Consider the following 20,175-nt stretch of genomic DNA (forward strand, 5'->3'; position numbering starts at 1 on the left):
ACATCCTCTTACACTATCCCAAGTCCCATGAGAAGGCAGCTGAGTTTGTGCGATCAGTCATCGCAAACTGTAGCATCAACGGACCGAGACTCAGTAACCTACCCATACTCGCGCGTCTCAATGTCATCAACGCGTTGGCTATCAACGCCCTGAAACTGAACTTTCCGTTCGAGAAGATGTATCACGATGAATGCATTTCTCCATTCAACTTACAGGGTCCGAGACCCCAAGACGCCACCACCTTGTTGTTATCCGTGCCAGATGGGCTTCGCCCAACTGCGCTGCAAACAACTATACAGCATCATCCCTGGATCGATCTTTTCCCGATTCCTGTCATGAGAGATAATATTCTGCGAGGAATCGAAGCGGGTGTAATCAATAAGGAAGAGTTATGTGGCGATATGATGAGAGTCGAGGATGCAGATGATGCGGTGGCGCCTTTTGCTGTCTGGGGAGAGGCTTGGGATGTCAGGGGCTGGGAGATAAGTCCTGCATTTTTGAAAAAATGGGGTTGGTTGGTGCAGGGCTGCCCTGAAATTCTAGAGGCAACTAAGTTCTGGAGAGAACGGCGAGGACGGACTAAAGGAATTAAAATGCCACAGGACTAATTGGCCAGCCTGAGGTGTACGCTTTCCCATCTCCAGTCCCGCAGCCACCTGGTCAACACGTTCCCGCTGTGTACCAATTTGCCTTCAATGAATGGTTAATAAAAATAAGATTCTCATATGTCAAAGTTGAGTAATCTATGATAATCCTGATGGGAAAAGACAACACTGAATCCAATACTATCTCATCTTTCCAGACTGAGTGCAAGTGCCATGCTACAAGACCCAAAAAAACGTCAGGCGTTCCTCAGGCGATCCGTTTGCGCTGCCGTTCGCGCTCACTGCCCTTTTCTATTTATTCTAGCTTGTAAATAAAGACATGGCTAGATTGAAGATACTCTCTGGCATCTTATGGCATTGGCCCTGTGCTTATCCCAAGCTGATCATCGCCTTTATATGTCAATACATAATCTGCACAAAATGCGCGGATGAAATCCACAATGAATTGCTTGCAGGACGAGTAGATGGACTACAAGTCTCTTAAATACAAAGAGACTCGAGCAAGAGTTGAGCTTGACAACGCCCTGACACCGTACTGGCGGTGTAGCTGCTATTCGTGAGTGTGTCAAAGGGCACTGCGCAATAATCAACACAGCAAATCAGTTGCATTGTGAAACGATGTGGCCCAAGTTCTGTTAAATGCGATGTCTAAACATGCAACACAATGAGATGAGCGCATACCGATATATCCTGGTTCAAGATCACATGTCGAATACACTCTGGTGGCGTCTTTTGATGAGCTTTCAGAATACACCTAGAACAACAGGCGCACGGGACGGATCCGGGAGACTGCGCAGAGATTACTCAACCGACAGCCGTCTCGGCAATAGGTCCGATAAGCCTGCCTTATCGCGTAGGTAGCAAATTTCTCTCTCTGTCTCTCTGTAATGACAACACACATTTTGCCATTGGCTCTTATTCGGCTTTTAAAGCAAAGCAATACGTTACGGTATCAGGGTCGTTCTTAGACAGATTTATGGATCCCATGAAGCCAAATCGTTCGTAAGCTGTCCATTATGGGGTTTCATGAGTTCTCGGCCTTGTGAGTACTTATATTCTCCCAGGATGGGATGCAAGGCTTCCAGCCAACAGAAAGAACAATACTTTTGCGCCAGCCCTCAGTGTAAAAGGTATCTTTAACTAAGACTTTGCCACATGAAGTTTGATATCTGACCTTAATCAGGTGTAAACTCTCTTCCACCACAACGTCTCTGCTCATCAGCTGTCAGTGATTCATGTCTGAATACATCACAACTAGGGGTGACAGACATCAGAAGTCTGGTTGAGAGTTCGAAGACATAAATGCGAGTATTTGGGACTCAACAAGGCCTCTAGTCCTAAGGTAGAATCACCTCTGCTGATAAGACACCATTGGTCTCGGGAGTCTTTGCCCATTGGTTTACTGGCAATTTGTGTACCCATGGGGCTCACTTTTATAATCCCACAGCTGCCTCTTCTGGGCAGAATGCATACGTTTCGGATAGACCGTACAGTATAAAATGAATAGAAGTTCTGCGGAATTCAACAGCCAACGCGGAAATCCAACGCGTTGATCTTGCCTTCGAGAATTCGCTGGTTGATTCCGGAGTGCTGTGTGCACATTCCCCAGTAGGTGCTGCAGCAACCAGCGCGAACCCTTTTCACGAAGAAAAGGCTCTCTGAAGCTCCCTTTGGTATCAACAACTCCAGTATTCGAAGTGTATCAAGTCAAGAAGTTGGCGGACAATGGGGAATAGTCTCCTGCATCGCATGCTACCGCTATCACAACTTGCTTCCGGTTTTCGATTGCGCTGATTACGATGACACGGTAACCTTGTGGAAAGAGTGTCGGCGCATTACGGAAATTACACGCCTGTCCCATTCTTGGGAAGAACGTCTATAACGTGCTGTAGACCCAATTTATACCAGCTCCATATCGACCATCGTCCTCGTTTCAGGCAAGAGGGGATCCGGCGCATGATGTTTCTCGACTTTGGCGTAGAACTACACAAATGATTCCATTCGGGACTGTATATGAGTCCGCCAAGCTTCATCGCCCTTCCTTGCCCGATGGTTTCTCCTGATACTCTCTGAAGGCTTGGGTACGCCTCAACAGTAAGATGGGCTTCAGTATGAGACGTTGAGAAGCTTTTACGTTTTATCACTTGACCGGCCTCTGCAGGCAGAGAAGGCTTCAAGGTTGCCAGTAATCCAGAAGATCCTCTATATTGCTCTACCCAAGATCCTGCCCGATATATGCTCCGCCTAGACAGTCGCCCGCCTTTTCCAAATCCTTATCATCCAAACACAACCCACGTCTCATACCCTCTAGTTGATAGCTCTCATGGTCATCTCGACAACCGCAAAAGTACCAGCGCTCACAGGCATGGCCCTCAGCAGAGTCGGCACGATACCCCTCCAGAACCCCCTCAGCCCCTCGCCGCGGTACGTCTGCGCGAAGCAGTCGCGCATCGTCTTGTACCTCTGCTCGGCGCCGAAGCCGTCCGTCTGCATCTTGCTCTTGACGACGTCGAACGGGTAGCTGCCGAGCCACAGGGCCTCGCCGGCGAGGCCGCCGTACCACGCGACCTTGTAGCTGGGGATCTCCTTGCGGTCGACCTTGTTGCGCGCCGCGTCCGCGTTCATCATCCACTCGAACGCGAGGAACCATACGCCGTACGCCTGCGCCTCGCGCCAGATCGTCACCGCCTCGCCGCGGTACAGGCCCTTGAGCACGCCGCCGTGCGCCGACAGCTTACGCACGCAGTCGAGCGGACCCGAGTACAGCCGCGCCGCGCCGTGCGGCTGCGTCTGCAGACGGATGCGCACGTGCTCGATGGGGCCCGAGATGACGGAGTTGGCGACGCCCGCGAAGGCGCCCGCCGCGTAGTACTGGCCGTACGAGAGCGCGGGGCTGCCGACCTTGGCGGCGTTGGCGGCCTCGAAGTAGCGGCGCGCCTGGTGGAAGGCACCGAACTGGATGGAGACGCAGGCGCCGATGCCGAGGAGGGGGGTGAGGGTGCCCTTGTAGAAGGCGAGGGGGCCTTCGTTCTTGTAGATCTGGGTGGCGGCGTCGACGGCTGTTGTTGCGGTTGTGGAGGTCTGGAGGCGGACCTTGACAATATCAAAGGGTTGGCCTGAGTACGGTTAGTACGTCAATTCATTGTACCGATCAATTGGGCTCATTGAGATGAAATATCATGAGAATATCGGTGGTGGGAGTGAGATGTCGTTGAGCTCGGATGTTCTTCCGAAGTCGGCCCCGTGCCGAAGCTTCAACTCGGGAAACACAAACTCATGCTCTCTCCGCTTGGATTTCCTCGACGATAAGACACAAAGTGAGCCCAATTCAGAGCAACTTACCCAGGAGGACCTGCGCAATACCACCAGCTGCACCGGCAAAGAGATCCTTGGCCGTCTGCAGCGCTCCGCCGCCAGCGATCTCGGGGTCGACTGCCGCGTCCGCCATTGTGTGTTCTCGGTCTGGATCTAACCCCGCGCCCAATCGCTTATCGGGGCCTCCCTCGGCTCTTTTTGCGACAGAGACTTAATGAAAAGTCTTGTGTTCGCGGCTGGATGCGAGACTAGCTGGCAGAACTGCAGCGAGAGCACGGCGGCTTCAATTGACCGAGAGGCGAAATGGTGGTTGTTGGTTGAAGGACCCTGAGCTTGAGTAGCTTTAGGTTTAGGTGAGATTTATTTATCAGCTGCCGGTTCCCCAGATAGCTGGTGTGGGGCATGCATCCAAGGCGCGAATGGCGTGCTACCGTTTGGCTCATTGTGGTCCTCAACTTGATGACTCAGCTGCGTTCCCGACAGTTGTGAGCACAATAGAGTGAGTTTCGTAGACGCAAAGTATGCCGAAATTTTGTAGTTAGGTGTTATGGTCTGCAGTAACTTCCTACCTATCAATTCAGATCATCTTCGAACTTAGACAGGCGGGCCATCCGAGAACGACTTATAACAATGAAAAACAAGTATCGTTGATATCATGCTAAGCTATGCATCAGTATAGTCGGAATATTAATCGCCATGCTGTTTGGCTTTCCCTGTAATGTCCAATATCTAGTACCGCCTGATACCCTTCTTCTCCCCGTTCGCCGCCTCCTGCGCCTGCGCATTAATCTGGATAGCCTCCTTGAGCTTGCCAATGACCTCAGGCTGGTTACTGAATGCTCGCTGCAATACCTCGTCCAGCTCCTTCTCGACCTTGCCAATCGGCTTCACTCCCACCTTTCTTTCTCTCGCGTCGTTCATCAGCTTGCCCCAACGCTGAGTGAAAGCGACGATCGACTGCCTCAGCAGCTCATCAAGCTGCTCGCTCATGTCCTCCACCGTCAACGTCTTCGCCGTTACCGACGGCTGCTGCGTGCCACCACGTGACCAGAGCGAGCCGATGCTGATGATGTTGCTGACAAGGCCGACCCAGTTCTGAGGGCTCAGGTGGTCCCAAATATGGCCAAAGTGCTGCATGGCGGCGGCGTCGCTGCGAATGTCGCCAATCTCAAGAGACACGAGTTCGTTCTTGATGATGAGGAGGTTCTTGACCATGAAGAGGTCGGCGTCGGTGCCGGCTTTGATGGACTTGATGCGTGCTTCGGCGCGTTGCAGAATTTGAATCGTTTCGCGGACGATCTTGAAGACGACTTGGCTGTTCTTTTGCTGTTGACGGTGTTATTCTGTGGTTCGAATGGATCGGAACAGTAGGACTTACGCTTCGCTCTTTCGGCATCGCTTGATCGTACATTGACAGCAGCGTCAGCGCCTGTTTCACCGTGGGGTACGCGTTGGATGTGGACAGGCCATTGATAACAGGCCCGATTGTAAGTGCGTCGTCTTTCACCACGGCCTTGGTGACCGTCTTGGTGATCTCCGCCTCGAAAGAGTTGTCGGTGAATACCCAAAGGTGCTCTGTCAACAGCCTAGCACTGAGTTCTCGGCACTGACGAGCAAAAGGAGACTCTTCTTCATCGTAGTCGAGGACCAAGTACTCATTCGTCAACCAACCGACGACACTGCAGATCGTGTCGAGGTCAGCGGATTGCAGGGCGGATTGCAGGTTTGTAGCCAAGTGCACGATGTTGGCCGGGTTAACGAGCGACCTGTTGTTTGACTTGAGAACCATGTAGGCAGACTCGAGGTCTGAGCTCCATTGGAGATCCAGGCCGAAGATTTTGGCAAACAGGTTAGACTCGTTGAAGGCGCGTTCAAACGTTTGCTTGACGTAGTTTCTCGACGCCGTTTCCACAGACAGGTCTTTGATCTCCTTCTTAAACTCGTCCACGTCGTGCTGCATCATGGGCTTCAAGTCGCGATCGCGAACGGCGAGATATGACTGGAAGAGGTTGCTGACGGTATTGGAGTATATCTCCTTGGCGACACCAGCGATGGGAAGACCGTATTCGTCGTACACGCTGTTGACGACTTTGTGGATGTTCGGGATCAACGAGTACGAGTCGAGAATCATGTCTTGGAAGCGGCCGTAGGCGATTGCATGCCGCGTCGCTTCCGACTTGGTCGCTGCGATTTGACCAGCGATCTCGGATGAGATGCTGTCCAGTCGGTTCGTGAAGCCGACCTCGAGCAGATGCAGCGCCTTGGTGAGCAGAGACTCGTAGCGCGCAAGGTAGGATTCAGCATCACGGTAGGTTGTCTGATATCTGAGGTTAGACACAGTGGCATACGAGAGACGAGGGGATCGTACATGTTTAGACATGAAGTTTATGCAGGAATCCAAGTTCCTCAGGACCTCGCCGAACGAGTCGTCGTCTACCAAACGGCCCGCACCAGGCGCGTTCAGGCGTCTTGTGACGTTGTCGAGATACAGATAGAAGTGAATATCGGTGCCAACCTCGTCCGCAAGCTTCTCGAGTCTCTGCTGCTCGGACAGCAGTTCCTCGCATTGCGACTGGAACGACGAAGTCTGGGCCTCCACAGATTGGAACGAGTCGGAGAGCGTCGTCAGGAGCTTTAGAGCAGCGTTCGTGTCGTCAATGAGAGCATCGAGGTGTCGTTCAGTCAGCGTCAATTGGTCTTTGTACAGCCTGGTCTCTGTTAGCGACCTTCCTAGAAAGTGAGGATGCCGAACGCACAAGTATTCCTGCTGGCTGGCTTCGAGAAGCTGCTCGTCACAATGGTCCAGCACTGGCCTGCGACTCAGACTGGGGTCATTAACCTGCGCCGCGACGTCCAGGGCATCCCAATTCTTGTCCTTCCTCCGCTTCCTCCTCTTCTTCTGCTCGTCTTTGGCCAATTGAGCTCGAACGACATGGTAGAAGTCGGAATACGACTTGGCGCGGCGCAGAACCGTGGCCTCAGGGGGCGTGTTTGTGTCTTCAATCTCTTCAAAGATCTCGTCGAGAGCTTCGGGGGTATCCGATGCCTGTGCGATGCCCTGCGACGCAAGCTGGTGTTAGAAAGCTGTCTAGAGCGAGGTGGGGTGGAAGCATCGCGGGCTTACGTTGGGCTGCTGCAGCAGCGACTCCTTGCGACGGTGGCCAGATCCTTGCGCGGCAGAGGCGGCCTTCTTGGCCACGTCGGGCACGAAGCTGTACCAGGAGTCGTCGTACATGGTAGGCTGGCTGCTCGGGACGGTGGAGGGAAGCTTCGGGGGTGGTGATCGGGGCAAGCTGTCCGTGTCCGGTCTGGCGCCGGTTGACGTTCCCACCTTTTGCAGCACAGCTGTCCGGTTCGGTGTGGTGCTTGCTGCCAGCTCACCTCACCTCAGCTTCAATTGCCCGTAGTGGAGGTCCCTGCCATAAACTGGGCGGAAAATCATTGGCCCCAGCTGCGATGGCTTTTCGTGGTGGGGCCCGCATGTTCCATCCGCTGCGGGGCGCACGGTCCCTGCACGGGCTGCCAGGGGTCCAAAGTCTAGATTTAGTGCTGGCGAATCGAACTTTTAGTTTTCGTGGATGACCTCACGACCTGTCAGCGACCTCCCGGCCGCACCTCACTCTGCGGTGTTCCTCTGGCTGTCTCAATGCACCTATTGCGATACAATCCGATCCCTTACTTACACCATCTTTTAATCTGATTCATCCTGGGAGCCTCACGATGAAGGCTTGCAGAACCGTCACCCACGCCCGCGCGTCTCTTACAGCGCAGAGATGCTCCTCCGCCGCCGCACGCCAGCAATGGCGTCGCCATGCCAGCGGAGGCCCTCGCCGTCCGGGGCAGAAGTCTCTACTCGGGAAGCTCGTCCCATTGGCTCTCACGGCGGGAGTCGGTGGTGGTCTCTACTACCTGGACGACTCGATGAACGGCCCCATCAAGCAGCTGCTCAGCGGCGAGAGTAAGGACGCCGACGCCCGCAAGCCAAAGTACCAGCAAGCAGAGATCGAGTTTGAGAAGTCGAGGAAGCAGTCTCAGTCCGGGTCCAAAGAGGAGAACCGCGACCTCATCAGCTCTCAGCACCTGCAGGTCAAGAAGAGCTGGGAGAACCCCGGCGTCTACGCCTGGGGCTCCAACGTGGGCAAGGTCATTGACCCCAAGGCCAAGGAGAGCGTCGTCAAGCTTCCGAGGAGGATTCCTTACTTTGACGGGAAGCTGTTGAGGGACCTCAAGCTGACGCAGGATTTCGGCGCCGCCGTTACGGAAAAGGGCGACATTGTGCAGTGGGGATTGGGCTTCTCAAAGACGGACCCTTCACCTGTCGAGACGCTCAAGGGCAAGGACATTTCCAAGATTACAGTTTCCAGCGACCGCATCATCGCTCTCTCATCAAATGGATCGGTATACTCACTCCCGGCGGCCCGCAATGACCAAGAGTCCGGCGCCAAGCTGGAGCCGCAGTCAAAGTCGTCGTCCTGGATCCCCTTCTGGAGCTCCAGCGGCCCCGAGACCGTCAACTTCAGAATCCTGACGCCAAAGTCGCTCAGCCGCGGTGAGAAGGTCATCGACGTCAAGAGCGGTCTGCAGCACTGCCTGCTGCTGACGTCCAAGGGACGTGTCTTCTCCGCCGCCGCCAGCACCTCCGAGTTCCCGTCCAACGGGCAGATGGGCATCCCCGGTCTCAGCTGGACATCCCGCCCCGCCGGCCCCTACGACCAGGCGCACGAAATCACCGGGCTCTCCGGGTTCAAGATCGCCAAGATCGCCGCCGGCGACCTTCACTCCGCGGCCCTGGACAAGGACGGCAAGCTCTTCACCTTTGGCGACAACACCTACGGCCAGCTCGGACTGCCCGCAGAGGCCATCTACCAGAGGATTGACGTGCCCTCCCTCCTGCCCACCGCCAAGCTCTACGCCAACAGCGGCCTGATCCCCAAGATCACCTCCGTCGCCGCCGGCGGCATGAACACCTTCTTCACCGTCGACGCCGCAGAAGCCGGGGGCATCCAGACCGCCGCCACCACCGGCGACCTCGCCCCCGCGCGCCGCATGCCCCGCATCGCAGCCGACCTCTGGGCCTGCGGCCAGGGCGTCTACGGCTCCCTCGGCACAGGCAAGTGGACGCACGTCACGCCGGGCCCGGCCAAGGTCAAGGCGCTCTCCTCGCTCTTCGAGTTCGACGAGCAGGCGAACCGCATGTGCCCGATCCGGCTGCACGACATCTCGGTCGGCAGCACGCACGTGTCGGCGACGATGGACAACGTCACGCGCGTGGGCGCCGGGGCGCGCGGCTCCGAGAACGACACCAACTGGGGCGCCGACGTGCTCTTCTGGGGCGGCAACGAGCACTACCAGCTCGGCACGGGCAAGCGCAACAACCTCAACGCGCCGGGCTACATCGGCGCGCTGGACGGCGGCGCGGGCGACGCGCTCATGGGCCGCGGCGGCGAGACGCACCGGTTCCAGCTGACGCCCCGGCAGACGGTCCGCCTGGGCGAGGACGGCAAGGGCAGGAAAGTGAGCTTGGAGCAGCGCGTGGAGTGTGGGCGGTTCGTGACGGCTGTGTACTCGGGCGTGTAAGTGGCCTTTGTGCCCTTTCTGCGACGGCAACGTCAACGCGGACCGACTGTTACACGTTTCACCATCTAGGGGGGCACGTCACTGCGATGTTGAGGAGAAGGAGCTGTGCGACTAAAGGAACTGGGAAGGAAAACTGTAAGGATATAACCATGTAATTTTACACGCAGACCAAGAACATGACCGCTATAAGGCCTGAGGTCGACGAGCTATGGGGGGAGGGCGTTTCTGGCAGGGATACTCGACGCGGAGGTGGTGTAAAGCAGACTGGACGTCGTCGATAAGTCGGAGATATTATCAAAGGGGATCATCAGCCTCAACAAGTCTGCCCCTTTATTTTTGCTTGGCCAAATTTCAACTCACCTTCTTTTCACTTACTCATTCGAGAATCTTGGTGTATCCTTGTGCATGCGATGGTGGTGGTGGGGGGCTTTGTAGATCGTCCGCGAGATGCTGCAGAACGTGAATCATCTGAAGTCTGGTCTGTGCTTGGCGTTGTTTTCGAAGGAAAGGGGGTTGGGTGTGCGGTCAAAGTCGCTTCGTTCCGAAAAGGCTTTCTCGGCGAAAGTCTGGGTAAAAAAAAAAGGGCTGTGTGATGGTATCAGTAGCAATGTAGGCAACTTGTGACGACCGACAGACACAGAGAGAGAGAGAGTCGCAAGCATTACGTGATGTATGTTACATGGAACCATCGCCATCTCGAGTCGTACGCCTAACGCAACGACTTGCCGAAGACGAAGACGATACGTGAGCGAATGGCGTGGCTTTCGGGCTTGGCGGTCCGGCTTGGTAGTAACAGACCTTAGGTTGGATGCCTTGTGCAGCCGATAGAGTTATTCCAGAAGCTTGTCATCCGGAACGGGGGCAGCGTTGGATGGGGGAGGGGGAAATTAGTACCGATGTGGTAGTATCTCGGTCTCGTGTTGACGGATCTGCCCGTGTGTGCGTGTTGTTGTGAGAAAGTTGTCTCTGATGATGTGAGGCCAACACACACACACACGCTTGAGGACTGCGGACGAGTCACCTTCCATCATGTTTGCTTTCCGCCCTTTCCAGTAAGTAGGTTTGCCAAGCCTTTCCCATTCCGCTTGTGTTGGGTGATCATCTACAGCAGGGCATCTAAACTTAGCACACACACATACACGCGCATGCGCGGCGAATGGCCGAATGACTTGCAGGCAAACAAACACGCACGCAATACCGCGGATGATCTGTTCCATGGGAAATAAACCCGTCGGGATGGAACAACAAGCCGAAAAGGGCTTTTGCGGTTTCCGTTTACTTTCTTCGGCAGAACACGCACACTCGGCCGTGACAGGTCACAGAAGGCGGCGGCGACGGCGGCGGGCCCGTCCCGTCCGCCACCCATCTTGAAATAGGAGTGTGGCGCTCGCGCGATCGGCAAGTTTCGTCGAACCTGGCGGTTCCGCCAAAACAGACGAACGAGGTTGCGGACGAATGGGGGACTTTTGATGTGCCCGTGGGGGAGAAGCGAGAGAGAGAACGATTGACATTGATTTTCCTCCACAGCCTCCTCGAAGAGGTAACCCACTCGGCAGCGCTGGACCGAGCCTGTCCGACATTCGCACGCGAGAGGAGAGAGGTTGAATAGGATGTTCACTTAAACTTCTTTGAGTTTCTTCCGCAGAAAAGTCTGAAGATAAAATTCCTGGGAGAGGGAAGATGCCGAGATACGAGCGGCCAGATCTCAATCTTTCAATCTTGGCCTGTGGTGAAGGTTGCTCACCTCACAGTTCAGCTGGAAGTTTTCCGAAAAAGTTAGTGGAAACGGCCAATGAGACGGCGGGGATTATGCCGTGCGGGAGTGAAAAAGGGCGGGCAGCCCCCCCGTTTCGGGATACGGTTGCCGCTGTACGGTGAGCTGCAGGGAGGTGGTTTAACTGAGGTGCCAACCTGCCTGCCCTGCGATGCCCTGCAGCAGCCAGCACCAACGCCAGCACCAGCAGCACAGCATCGGGGAGGAGTGAGTGAGGCATGGAAGCCCAATCAGTGGAAGTGGGCTTCCAGCTCCTCGGGACGCGGCGGCAAGGCGGAGGCTAGTGGGGCTACAACGCCTTGGGTCCCCCCCTGGCGCCGTGTCGCCCAGAAGCAAAAATACCCCCACCTCGCCATTAGGCCCCCCTCCCCCAAAGCAGGTGCTACGGTGCTACCCCCTAGAAACCCAGCAAAACCTCCGTGCACTGCCTTGAAGGCCCCTGTCAGCCGCTGCGGGCGGAAGGCAAAAAAGACACTGAACCTGGGCAAGGCAGGGCAGCAGAGAGAGAGAGAGACAGGCAAACACTGCAAGTGAATGCTGCCCTGGCCTGAGTTTGACGAGCTGCCCGGAAGCCGGGAAGAGAAAATAAAGCCCCCTGGCCAAAGTAAAGTCGCATTTGCAGATTGCAGGAACAGGGCCAAAGGGACGGCTAGATTGTATCGAATTCCATCGGGTCCAGGCCGTCTCGCCCAATCGCCAAAGTCCGCCCCTCGGCCGGAAACAGAACGTGCAACGAAGCAGGATCCAGGGAACTTCCCAACCAACCTGCTGAACGTCTGGACTCTCGCTGCTGGCATCATCTCACGTCGTCTCCGCCTTAACTCCTACTGCTCCGATCATGTCTCGATAACACCCGCCCACACATCCGGAAGCCTCATCTTGCGCCGCCCTCCTTTCTCTTCCCTCTGGACCTCACCCTCTCCCTCAGAGTCTCTCTCCCTCCGTCAACCTCACAGCTCCTCCCACTGCTCAGCCAGGCTCCACGTTGCTCGCCCTGCCTGCCCACGTTCCCGTTCGTGGGGAAAAAAGACGGGAAGCTTTTACCGAAAAGAGAGAGCTTGCGATACCCGCCTTTTTTTATTATTATAATCAAATTTCTACTCCGTATTGTCGTCCTAATCGTGGCAATTTCCGCTTCCGAAGCAAGGCCAACCAACCCTCTTCAAGCTGTCGTTTTTTTCACAGCTTTCTTCTTCTGCTGCCTCCGCTCACACGCTGTCTCTCTTCTCTTCCACTGTCAGGGTTTCCTCGCTCTCTCCCTCTCTTTTCCCTCTCCATACCTCCGCCCTCCCTCCTTCTCTCTTTTCCTCAAGGCAAAAACCAATACTTGTCTCCCTTTACTCTCCCCTAATATCAAACAACCTTTCCCCCATCATCCCACCACCCGACTCCCTTCTTGGCCGACGGCACGTGCCTCCCGAGTGACACAAACCAAAAAAGAAACCCGACTCGTGACGCACGAACTAGGACGCAGCACGCCCTCTCGTCCAACGCACCGCACGCCCACGCCCACGTCCACGCCCCCCGACTCTGCAGCGAGCACCACCGAGGGCCTATCCATGCGCGTCTCTCATCCCGATCGCCAGGAACGCAGCTAGTGCCCTGCCACTCGTCATCTGTCGAGTCCACCCTCTCGCGCGCGCCTGTCCTGTCGTTGGACTTGTGATTCACGCACATCACACTGCCTGCCTGCCTGCCTCCTGGCCAACGGCGACACATATCTTTTTCTCCTTTGATCCTCTCTCTGTGCCTCATCCCTCCTCCGGGGTGCAAACATCTTCTTCTCCCTTCCACCTGCGCAAAAGGCAGCAAGCACCCCTCGCCCAAGGGAAGCCGACAAACCAACAAAACTCCGAGCCCGCCTCACGGTCAAGCTACGCCGCACCAAGCGCCCGACTCGCTCTACCCCAACTTTGGCCCTCGTTGCAGCTCTCCGTCTCGCCGGGCCGCCACGCTATATCCAAAAAAAGAAAGGAGCTTCCTGCAGGCCGCCGACTGCCACCACCACCACCACCACCACCACCACCACCACGGCCCCCAAAAACTCTGACGACATTACGGCCTACTTAAGCAACCCTTCACGCCGGGCGGTGCTTCGCACCACCTCGCCGACTTCTTTGTCGCTCCTTCCGTCAGCTTCATCGCTTTCGCGGTCATCTTCCGACTTCCACCCGACGAGCCACCGAAACCCCACCGTCGTCGCAACAGCTTCACGCCTCTTCAGCGCACCCCGCGCACCCACCGTGACATCCTCAGCCTTACCACAACCATCCCGCGCGAACAAGATGGACCACCTCCCGAAATTCCGCAGGAAACCAAAGATCCCAACCATTTCCACCACCGACGTCAAACCGCCCCTCTCCCGCAACGGCAGCGGCATCATCGAGCAGGAGCACCCCTCGCCACAGCAAATCTACCCCTCCACGACCGTCACCGTCACCAGCAGCGGCCGACAGTCCCCGAAGCCCGGCCTGCGCAAGTCTGCCTTCCGCGGCTTGCACCTGCGCAGCTCCGGCAAGCGCGTCCGCTCCCCGCCGCCCGCCTCCCTGCCCTCCTCGCCTCCGCCCGCCATCGTCTCCCACGACGGCATCACCTCCTCGCCGGCGTCCACAAAAAACAAGGATGGCAGGGACGATGCGGCCGCCAGGGCGTCGTCGGACAGGGAGAGCCGGGCGAGCTCAACCCCCAAGCCAAAGATCCCGGCCTTCCTGGATCTCCCCACACCAGGTAGGAGCCCCTCGCGGAGCCCTTCTCGTTGGAAGCCCTCCAGAAAACGAGGACTAGGCGCTGACCATGACATGTCGCGGCTGCCCACAGACCTGGAGAACAAGTTCCAGGAGCTCGTCTGGCAGGAGCGCAATCGCCTCGCCGCCGGCATGGCCCCCGGCGGCGACGAGAATTCGAAATGGGGCTCCTTCAAGCAGACCGACCTGAGTCGCGGCGTCCAGGACCGCTACTTCAACATCAAGCCCTGGAACCACAACCGCATAAAGCTGCGCGTCCCCGAGGACGAGCTCGACTACGTCAACGCCTCCACCATCACCCTGACGTCTCCCTCGAACAAGGACCTCGAGCCGCTGCGCTACATCGCCATGCAGGGCCCGACGCAGGCATCCCTCGATTTCGTCTGGCGCATGGTCGCCGAGCAGCTCTCCTCCCCGGTCGTCATCGTCCAGCTCACGAGCATGTTCGAGAACAACCAGGCAAAGTGCTTCCCCTACCTGCCCATGGACGAGGAGGCCGACGGCGGCGGCTGGGTCCTCAACGAGACGGACGGCTGGAACGACGGCTGGACCGCGACGCTCTCCTTCGACTCCCTCGAAACGCTCGAGAACGGCGCCATCGAGGTGCGCAAGCTGCGGCTGCGCGTCGGCGACGAGGACGAGGACAGGATAGTCTGGCACATGCTCTACACCAAGTGGCCCGACTTCGGCGTCCCCGCCGTCGACGACCTCGGCAGCTTCTTCACCCTCATGCGCCTCTCGCGCGAGTACAACACCGCCGCGCCCGCCCCGGACACGCAGCCGCGCATCATCCACTGCAGCGCCGGCGTCGGCCGCACCGGCACCTTCATCACTCTGGAGCACCTGATGCGCGAGCTCGACGAGGGCGCGCTGCTGGACTACGATGCGGGGGCCGGCGGCGCGGGCGACGATCTCATCTACGCGACCGTTGACGCGCTGCGCGAGCAGAGGCGGAGCATGGTGCAGGCCGAGGCGCAGTACCTGTTCCTGTACCAGGTGCTGCGGAAGCTGTGGCAGGAGAAGTACGACGTGGAGGACAGCAGCGACGGCGACAGCGAGCCCGCGGCTAAGAGGCTTGAGGTCGACGAGCGGTCGTCCCTGTCGTCTATGGATTGACGCCCGGTTGAAGTCACGGCGAGGAGAAGGGGAGAACCAGAAGACGATGACGACGAATAAACATCATACCTAATCATAAGAGCGGCGGCAGCATGGGAGATGCAGACCATCTCCCCCTCTCCTTTTTTTATATTTAATCACATGAAAGCGACCAGCAGCAGCAGAAGAAAGCATCACCGGCGGCGTTTCTCACAGGGGCGGGAAGTAGCATGAGCATGAACGGAACACACACATACACACTCGGCAGGGCGTGTAAGAACACGATACCAAGACGCTGGACTCTTTTTTTTGATACCCGCGTAACATGGCTATATTGGAAACAGGACAGACACATTTGGAGGCGGGAGACAATCTTTGTTAGTGGGAGGATTGCAAGCCGCGCAGAGCGACGGCGCGCACCCAATATATGTTTTCAGATACCCTCATCACCGGTGTTTTTTTTTTCTTTTTGACCGTTCAGAACTGTGTCTTCGTCTTGCAAGTGACTCATGTGCGGCATCGTGAAAGTATTATACGAAGGCTTTCATTCATACGACAAAACTGGATCTTGTGGCCGTCCATCCCTGATAGCAAACAAATCCTACAACGGAAAGCATAAGCAATAATGAGGTTCATGTGACAGCCCGCGGATTCCACGGGGGTCCAAGCCATAGGGCTGACTTTTGGGCTTTGGACTTTTTTTGGTGTTCCCTATTCCTTCTGGGCCGTAAAGCTTTCCCGCCCTAAATCCTTTCCTAGTCTCGGAGCGAGGTCCGAGGTCCGGCACATACAGTCACAGTCAGTTACACCCGACCGCTACGCGCGATTTATATCGTGTAAACTAGACGCAAAAACACCGAGAATTCACTCAAAAATCTAGTGTCCTCCAGGGGCTGGTCACAGAGCACACGCCAGGGCAATAGCAAAAAAAGCAGAAAAGTTTGAGGCCTGCGGGACAGGCATATAAAAAAGCCTCAACGCCTAATAAGCGCAACATTGCGGATCAGTCCGGCGCCAGCGCAAAGGCTAAATGATTGCAGAATATGACGTATCGTTTCTTCAGCACGTCAGGTTGTCAATCAGTTGTTGAAGAACAATCTGGGGACGCAATGATTGGGCAGTTGCACATCGCGGGTCCAGATCTCAGAAGGGGAAGAAGAAAATTGGGCTCGAAGGTTTAGGGAAGCTGCCGAAAGGTGAGATGTGACGGCGCACGCAACCCTGCGAGGGACGCGCACTTCCAAATCTCCCATGCCTCTCTCGCTCTTTCCTGGACGAGGAGGTCGATATCTGGACAGTGCAAAGAGTTGCGGTCAATCTATGCGCAGTCCTTTGGATGAGCCGGCATTGCAGCATGGTTTGGGGCCGTTGGTCCGAGGTTGAACGTTCGACGTGCGATGTGACGAGCGTTCTGCGATACCGGACTCGGTCCGATTCAGCACGACACCTCAGCCGGTACCTTCCAGGGTCGGCATCCATCCTCGGGAGAGGGAGCATGTTGTCGACCTCACCGGGCCATCTCTCGGCGAAGGAGGAATGTCATTGTCACATGGGGGCAAGTACGCGCGAAACAGCAGTCATCTTCTTGACCGGTCCCGGGGCCTCCCGCAACTCGGTGTGAGATTGCTGACCGGGGGTTTGTGGAGGTGTACACGTGTGGTAAGCCGGGGTTCGGGAGGGAGGGAGGGAGGTACGGGCCTGTCCCTCGATTTGCCCGTCGAATGAGACATCCGCGCTTTTCTGTCATCTGCGACTTGTGATGTGAGAAAGATGAGTTCTCCGATCAAACTCCGGATTGCCTTGCATGTCTACTTATTGGCCATGTGACGGTGACGAGACGGCCAGGATGCAGGATGCGTCATTGGCTATGTTGCGAGGGCTTGCATCTGACAGATCGCTGGCGATGAGATCGGACAACCTCTCGCGGAAGCTTGAAGATGAGAAGATGTACGCATCTACTCGATCAAAAGAGTCGGAGAAACGGTAAAGATGCGCGGGAAGACCTGAAGATCCTTGAAGTTTAGCGGATAAATCAAAGGCCACGAACAGCACATGGCCACTGCAGGAAAGGTCCCTGGTTCGATGGTGATTGCCCGGTGTGCCTTCCAGTCCAGTCCATGCCCCTTGAAGGATCCATCGGTAGAATGCACCGAGGAAGGTCGCCAACCGAGACTGTCCGTCGTTCAAGCAAAGAGCAAAATCCACATTTTCCAACCCAGGCCTCTGGAGCGAAGGTTATCAACTTCGAAAATCTCTAGTTCGGCATGATGGGCGAAAGGGGAAAAGATGAGATGAAGGGGTCTTGGATGATCTGATGTGACGATTCTGATGGAGGCAGTTCGGACCGGCGCGGCTAATTGGGGCCGGCTGGTCTTGGTATTCTCAGGCCCCGTTTTTGCCCATCGCTTTCGAGTCCGGCGATTAAGAAAGTGCCGTTTCCAAGTTGTCGTCCCCGTGGCTTCGTGTGGAGTGGCATCTCAATGGCCGCTTTCCCCGAACTTTGACGTGCCCGAGAGGTCGACGGTTCCATTAATAGCGCCGTTCTCGGGAAATGCGGTATACTGTCGTTAGCCGTGCGACCTGTCGTTCAAAACTTCGCGGATTACTCTGTGACTCGAATGACGCCTGTGCAACCAGCAGACGTACGTGGTATCTTCTCGAGAGCGCCTCGAGTGGTGTGCGAAGGCTGCGAGGATGCGAACGCCTACTGCAGTGACATCTTGTGCCGTCGTTACACGGCAGGAGAGCACGGAGCAAGTCGGGTTGCTGAAGCGAGGTGCAGCGCAACTCAGCACCATAGGCTGGGGAACGAGACGAGATGAACCGGCAAATGAGGGGTCCGTCGACAACCCCGGATTCAGCACGGCAGGGTGCGGCGCGTGGTTGTTTGGAGTTGGGGTTCTAAGGCGCAGCGGAGGTTTCTTTCAGGCGCCCTCAATTTAGCCATCACGCGCGTTGTGTGATGGCGGGCGGCCAGTCGATGAAGCTCTGCCGCTTCAGAGTTTCCCTCCGGCTGTTTAGGTTGGTGTGCCGGACTTGATGATGTAGTGGATGCGACTCCCAGGTGTAAGTTGCCGTTGATTCGCATGCATCGAAATGGTGTAAGTGGTATCCGACGTGTCTGTGCGTTTCTTTCCGCTGCCCATCATGACTGGCAGCAAGCGGCCGGCTGGCTACCGAAGCGTGGGCTTGACACATGGTAGAGGCGCATCGAGGGCTGCAGGGTTGCGGTGAGAGCCTACGGATAAGGGGGGTCTTTTCATTTGGAGCACCCGCCGAGCTTGACCTTTCGCTCTCTGCATCCCGGAGCACGGACATTGCCATGCGAAGTGGCGCCTTGTGCTGCTGGGGTTGAAATGCTGTGGCACTTACTCGTTCGAGTGCAAATGCCGGCGTACCTGGATATTATTGCGTTTGGTCAACATCAAACTTGCGGAGAGCCAAACGGGCGCGAAAGGCCTCTGCTTCCTCTTGGGCGGTAATGCAATCCCGAGTGTGCGGTGTACACAATGCAGCGAGTCCTGGTAAATGACGATGCCTGTCAAAAGTCTCTTTTGTGGCTTTTCCCGACGTCCGGATCCCAGATGACGCCCTCCCCGAGCGACGGTTCATTGAGCTTGAGCTCAGTCGGGACAAGCGCATCTCTCGTGTCGCATGGGTTGAGTCAGTTCTTACAACGACCGCTAGAAAGCAAGGCGGTTTCCCTAGAAAAGAGTAGCGACCTCCAAGGCCGGCGCAAGCTTTGGGGTGCGACATGACAGCGCAAACCTGGTGTGTCTGTTTGTGTATGTGTGTGTGGATGCGCTGAGAAGTGGTGTGGGTGAGAGATGAGTTGGCCCAACGGGCGGCAGTTGAGAAGAGAAGCGAGGCTGGATTGGGATAGGAGGAGAGCGAGGCTCCATCCGGCAGGGTTGCTGGCGGGCTTCAGACGGGAAGAGACCGCAAGTCCGGGAGGATGGATGGGTTGGAGCCTTGAGGTGTCTCGGACTGCTGGCGTTGATGTCGAGTCTGGCGGTGAGACGACATAGGGAGAGAAGTGAGGCCTTCCTTCATTGCAGGTATGGGGTCAAGCACTGGACTTGGGATGAAGTTGAGTTGGAGGTCGTAGTCATAGCTGCGGAAATTTGATTTGCGGAGTGCACAAAGCATGAAGGGGAGATAAGCCATCGAGATGTGACTTGTCCGGCAGCGAAGGGAGTTGGATCCGGGGAAAGGCAATTCCAAGGAACTGACAGCTGCGCACGGCGCTGGTAGGTCTGGGCGCAGCCTCATGACGCCGACCGCCTCCATTGCGGAGTGGTCGGTGTGCGCTGCTAAGCACCATTATCGCATGGGTGAAATTTGAGGCTCGTACCTGGCGGAGATAAGTGGAAAGCTTGCAGCAGGAAGTGGTCAGAGGTCGGTGCGAGATGCGAGGTGTGTAGAAGACAGGCTGAGGCGATGATGAGAATAACGATGATGTTGTGTGGTTGGGAAGCAGGCAGGTAGACCCGCCCGGAGTATTAGTCGGGTCCTTGGGCGGAGGGATACTGGAAGCGAAGGAAGCTGGTCCCAGTTGAACATGTCCCGTCGCGGGCAATTTCAACAGAACCATTTGTCTTTTGCCTGTTTCGTTACTCTCGGTGTCGTTGCCATGCCGAAGGCGACGATGTTTCTGTCGCTCCGTAGGTAGGCATCCCGAGCTCGGGTCCAGGTTGGTCCATGTGAAGTGGTCTCAGTCAACCAGCCATCCGGGCTGCCGAGCAACACAATCACATGCTCTGGGTGTCATCCCGTGGTTTGATGTAGGATGACGAGGCAGAAAAAAAGGACAGAGGCAGAGAAAGTGAAGGGATTGAGTTTGAGGCAGGCACTGGCCCCCGTTGGAGGCTCTCGTCCCTCTTTCGTCTGGTGTTTTGATACGTAAGATCTCATGTCCTTTTGCTGCCGGCGAGTCAAGAAAGGTGCGCTAACACATATTACCGCCGGTACTGTTTCCGATGTTGCAGCAAGGCGAAGCAGGGCTGTCGCTGTCTCGGACTAAGTTTGCAAGTTCAGGGTCTCTACATTAGACAACGGGAGGAAA

The 20,175-nt window shown here is 56.3% G+C and overlaps 5 protein-coding genes across 5 annotated transcripts; 3 read left to right on the forward strand and 2 right to left on the reverse strand.

Annotated features, from left to right (window-relative positions):
* Positions 1 to 176: 176 nt before the first annotated feature.
* CGCS363_v007149 (uncharacterized protein) lies at positions 177 to 608 on the forward strand (the record flags this gene model as incomplete). Its single annotated transcript, XM_036638998.1, has 1 exon — positions 177 to 608. The coding sequence occupies one exon, from the start codon at positions 177 to 179 to the stop codon at positions 606 to 608; it is 432 nt and encodes a 143-aa protein (XP_036496240.1).
* Positions 609 to 2,912: 2,304 nt separating this feature from the next.
* CGCS363_v007150 (putative mitochondrial carrier) lies at positions 2,913 to 4,053 on the reverse strand (the record flags this gene model as incomplete). Its single annotated transcript, XM_036638999.1, has 2 exons — positions 2,913 to 3,721; positions 3,948 to 4,053. The coding sequence occupies 2 exons, from the start codon at positions 4,051 to 4,053 to the stop codon at positions 2,913 to 2,915; spliced, it is 915 nt and encodes a 304-aa protein (XP_036495347.1).
* A 596-nt stretch (positions 4,054 to 4,649) lies between these two features.
* On the reverse strand, positions 4,650 to 7,155 carry Cog3 (Conserved oligomeric Golgi complex subunit 3; the record flags this gene model as incomplete). The annotated part of the gene is made up of 5 exons (XM_036639000.1): positions 4,650 to 5,246; positions 5,299 to 6,237; positions 6,289 to 6,628; positions 6,677 to 6,978; positions 7,045 to 7,155. The coding sequence occupies 5 exons, from the start codon at positions 7,153 to 7,155 to the stop codon at positions 4,650 to 4,652; spliced, it is 2,289 nt and encodes a 762-aa protein (XP_036495346.1).
* Positions 7,156 to 7,640: 485 nt separating this feature from the next.
* Positions 7,641 to 9,497, forward strand: CGCS363_v007152 (Protein FMP25; the record flags this gene model as incomplete). The annotated part of the gene is made up of 1 exon (XM_036639001.1): positions 7,641 to 9,497. One exon carries the CDS (start codon positions 7,641 to 7,643, stop codon positions 9,495 to 9,497), a length of 1,857 nt encoding a protein of 618 aa, XP_036495349.1.
* A 4,059-nt stretch (positions 9,498 to 13,556) lies between these two features.
* PTPRO (Receptor-type tyrosine-protein phosphatase O) lies at positions 13,557 to 15,131 on the forward strand (the record flags this gene model as incomplete). The annotated part of the gene is made up of 1 exon (XM_036639002.1): positions 13,557 to 15,131. The coding sequence occupies one exon, from the start codon at positions 13,557 to 13,559 to the stop codon at positions 15,129 to 15,131; it is 1,575 nt and encodes a 524-aa protein (XP_036495348.1).
* Positions 15,132 to 20,175: the final 5,044 nt, after the last annotated feature.

This window comes from Colletotrichum siamense, assembly GCF_013390195.1.
Source record: "Colletotrichum siamense strain Cg363 chromosome Unknown KSG_Cg363_contig04, whole genome shotgun sequence".
Classification (NCBI taxonomy): domain Eukaryota; kingdom Fungi; phylum Ascomycota; class Sordariomycetes; order Glomerellales; family Glomerellaceae; genus Colletotrichum; species Colletotrichum siamense.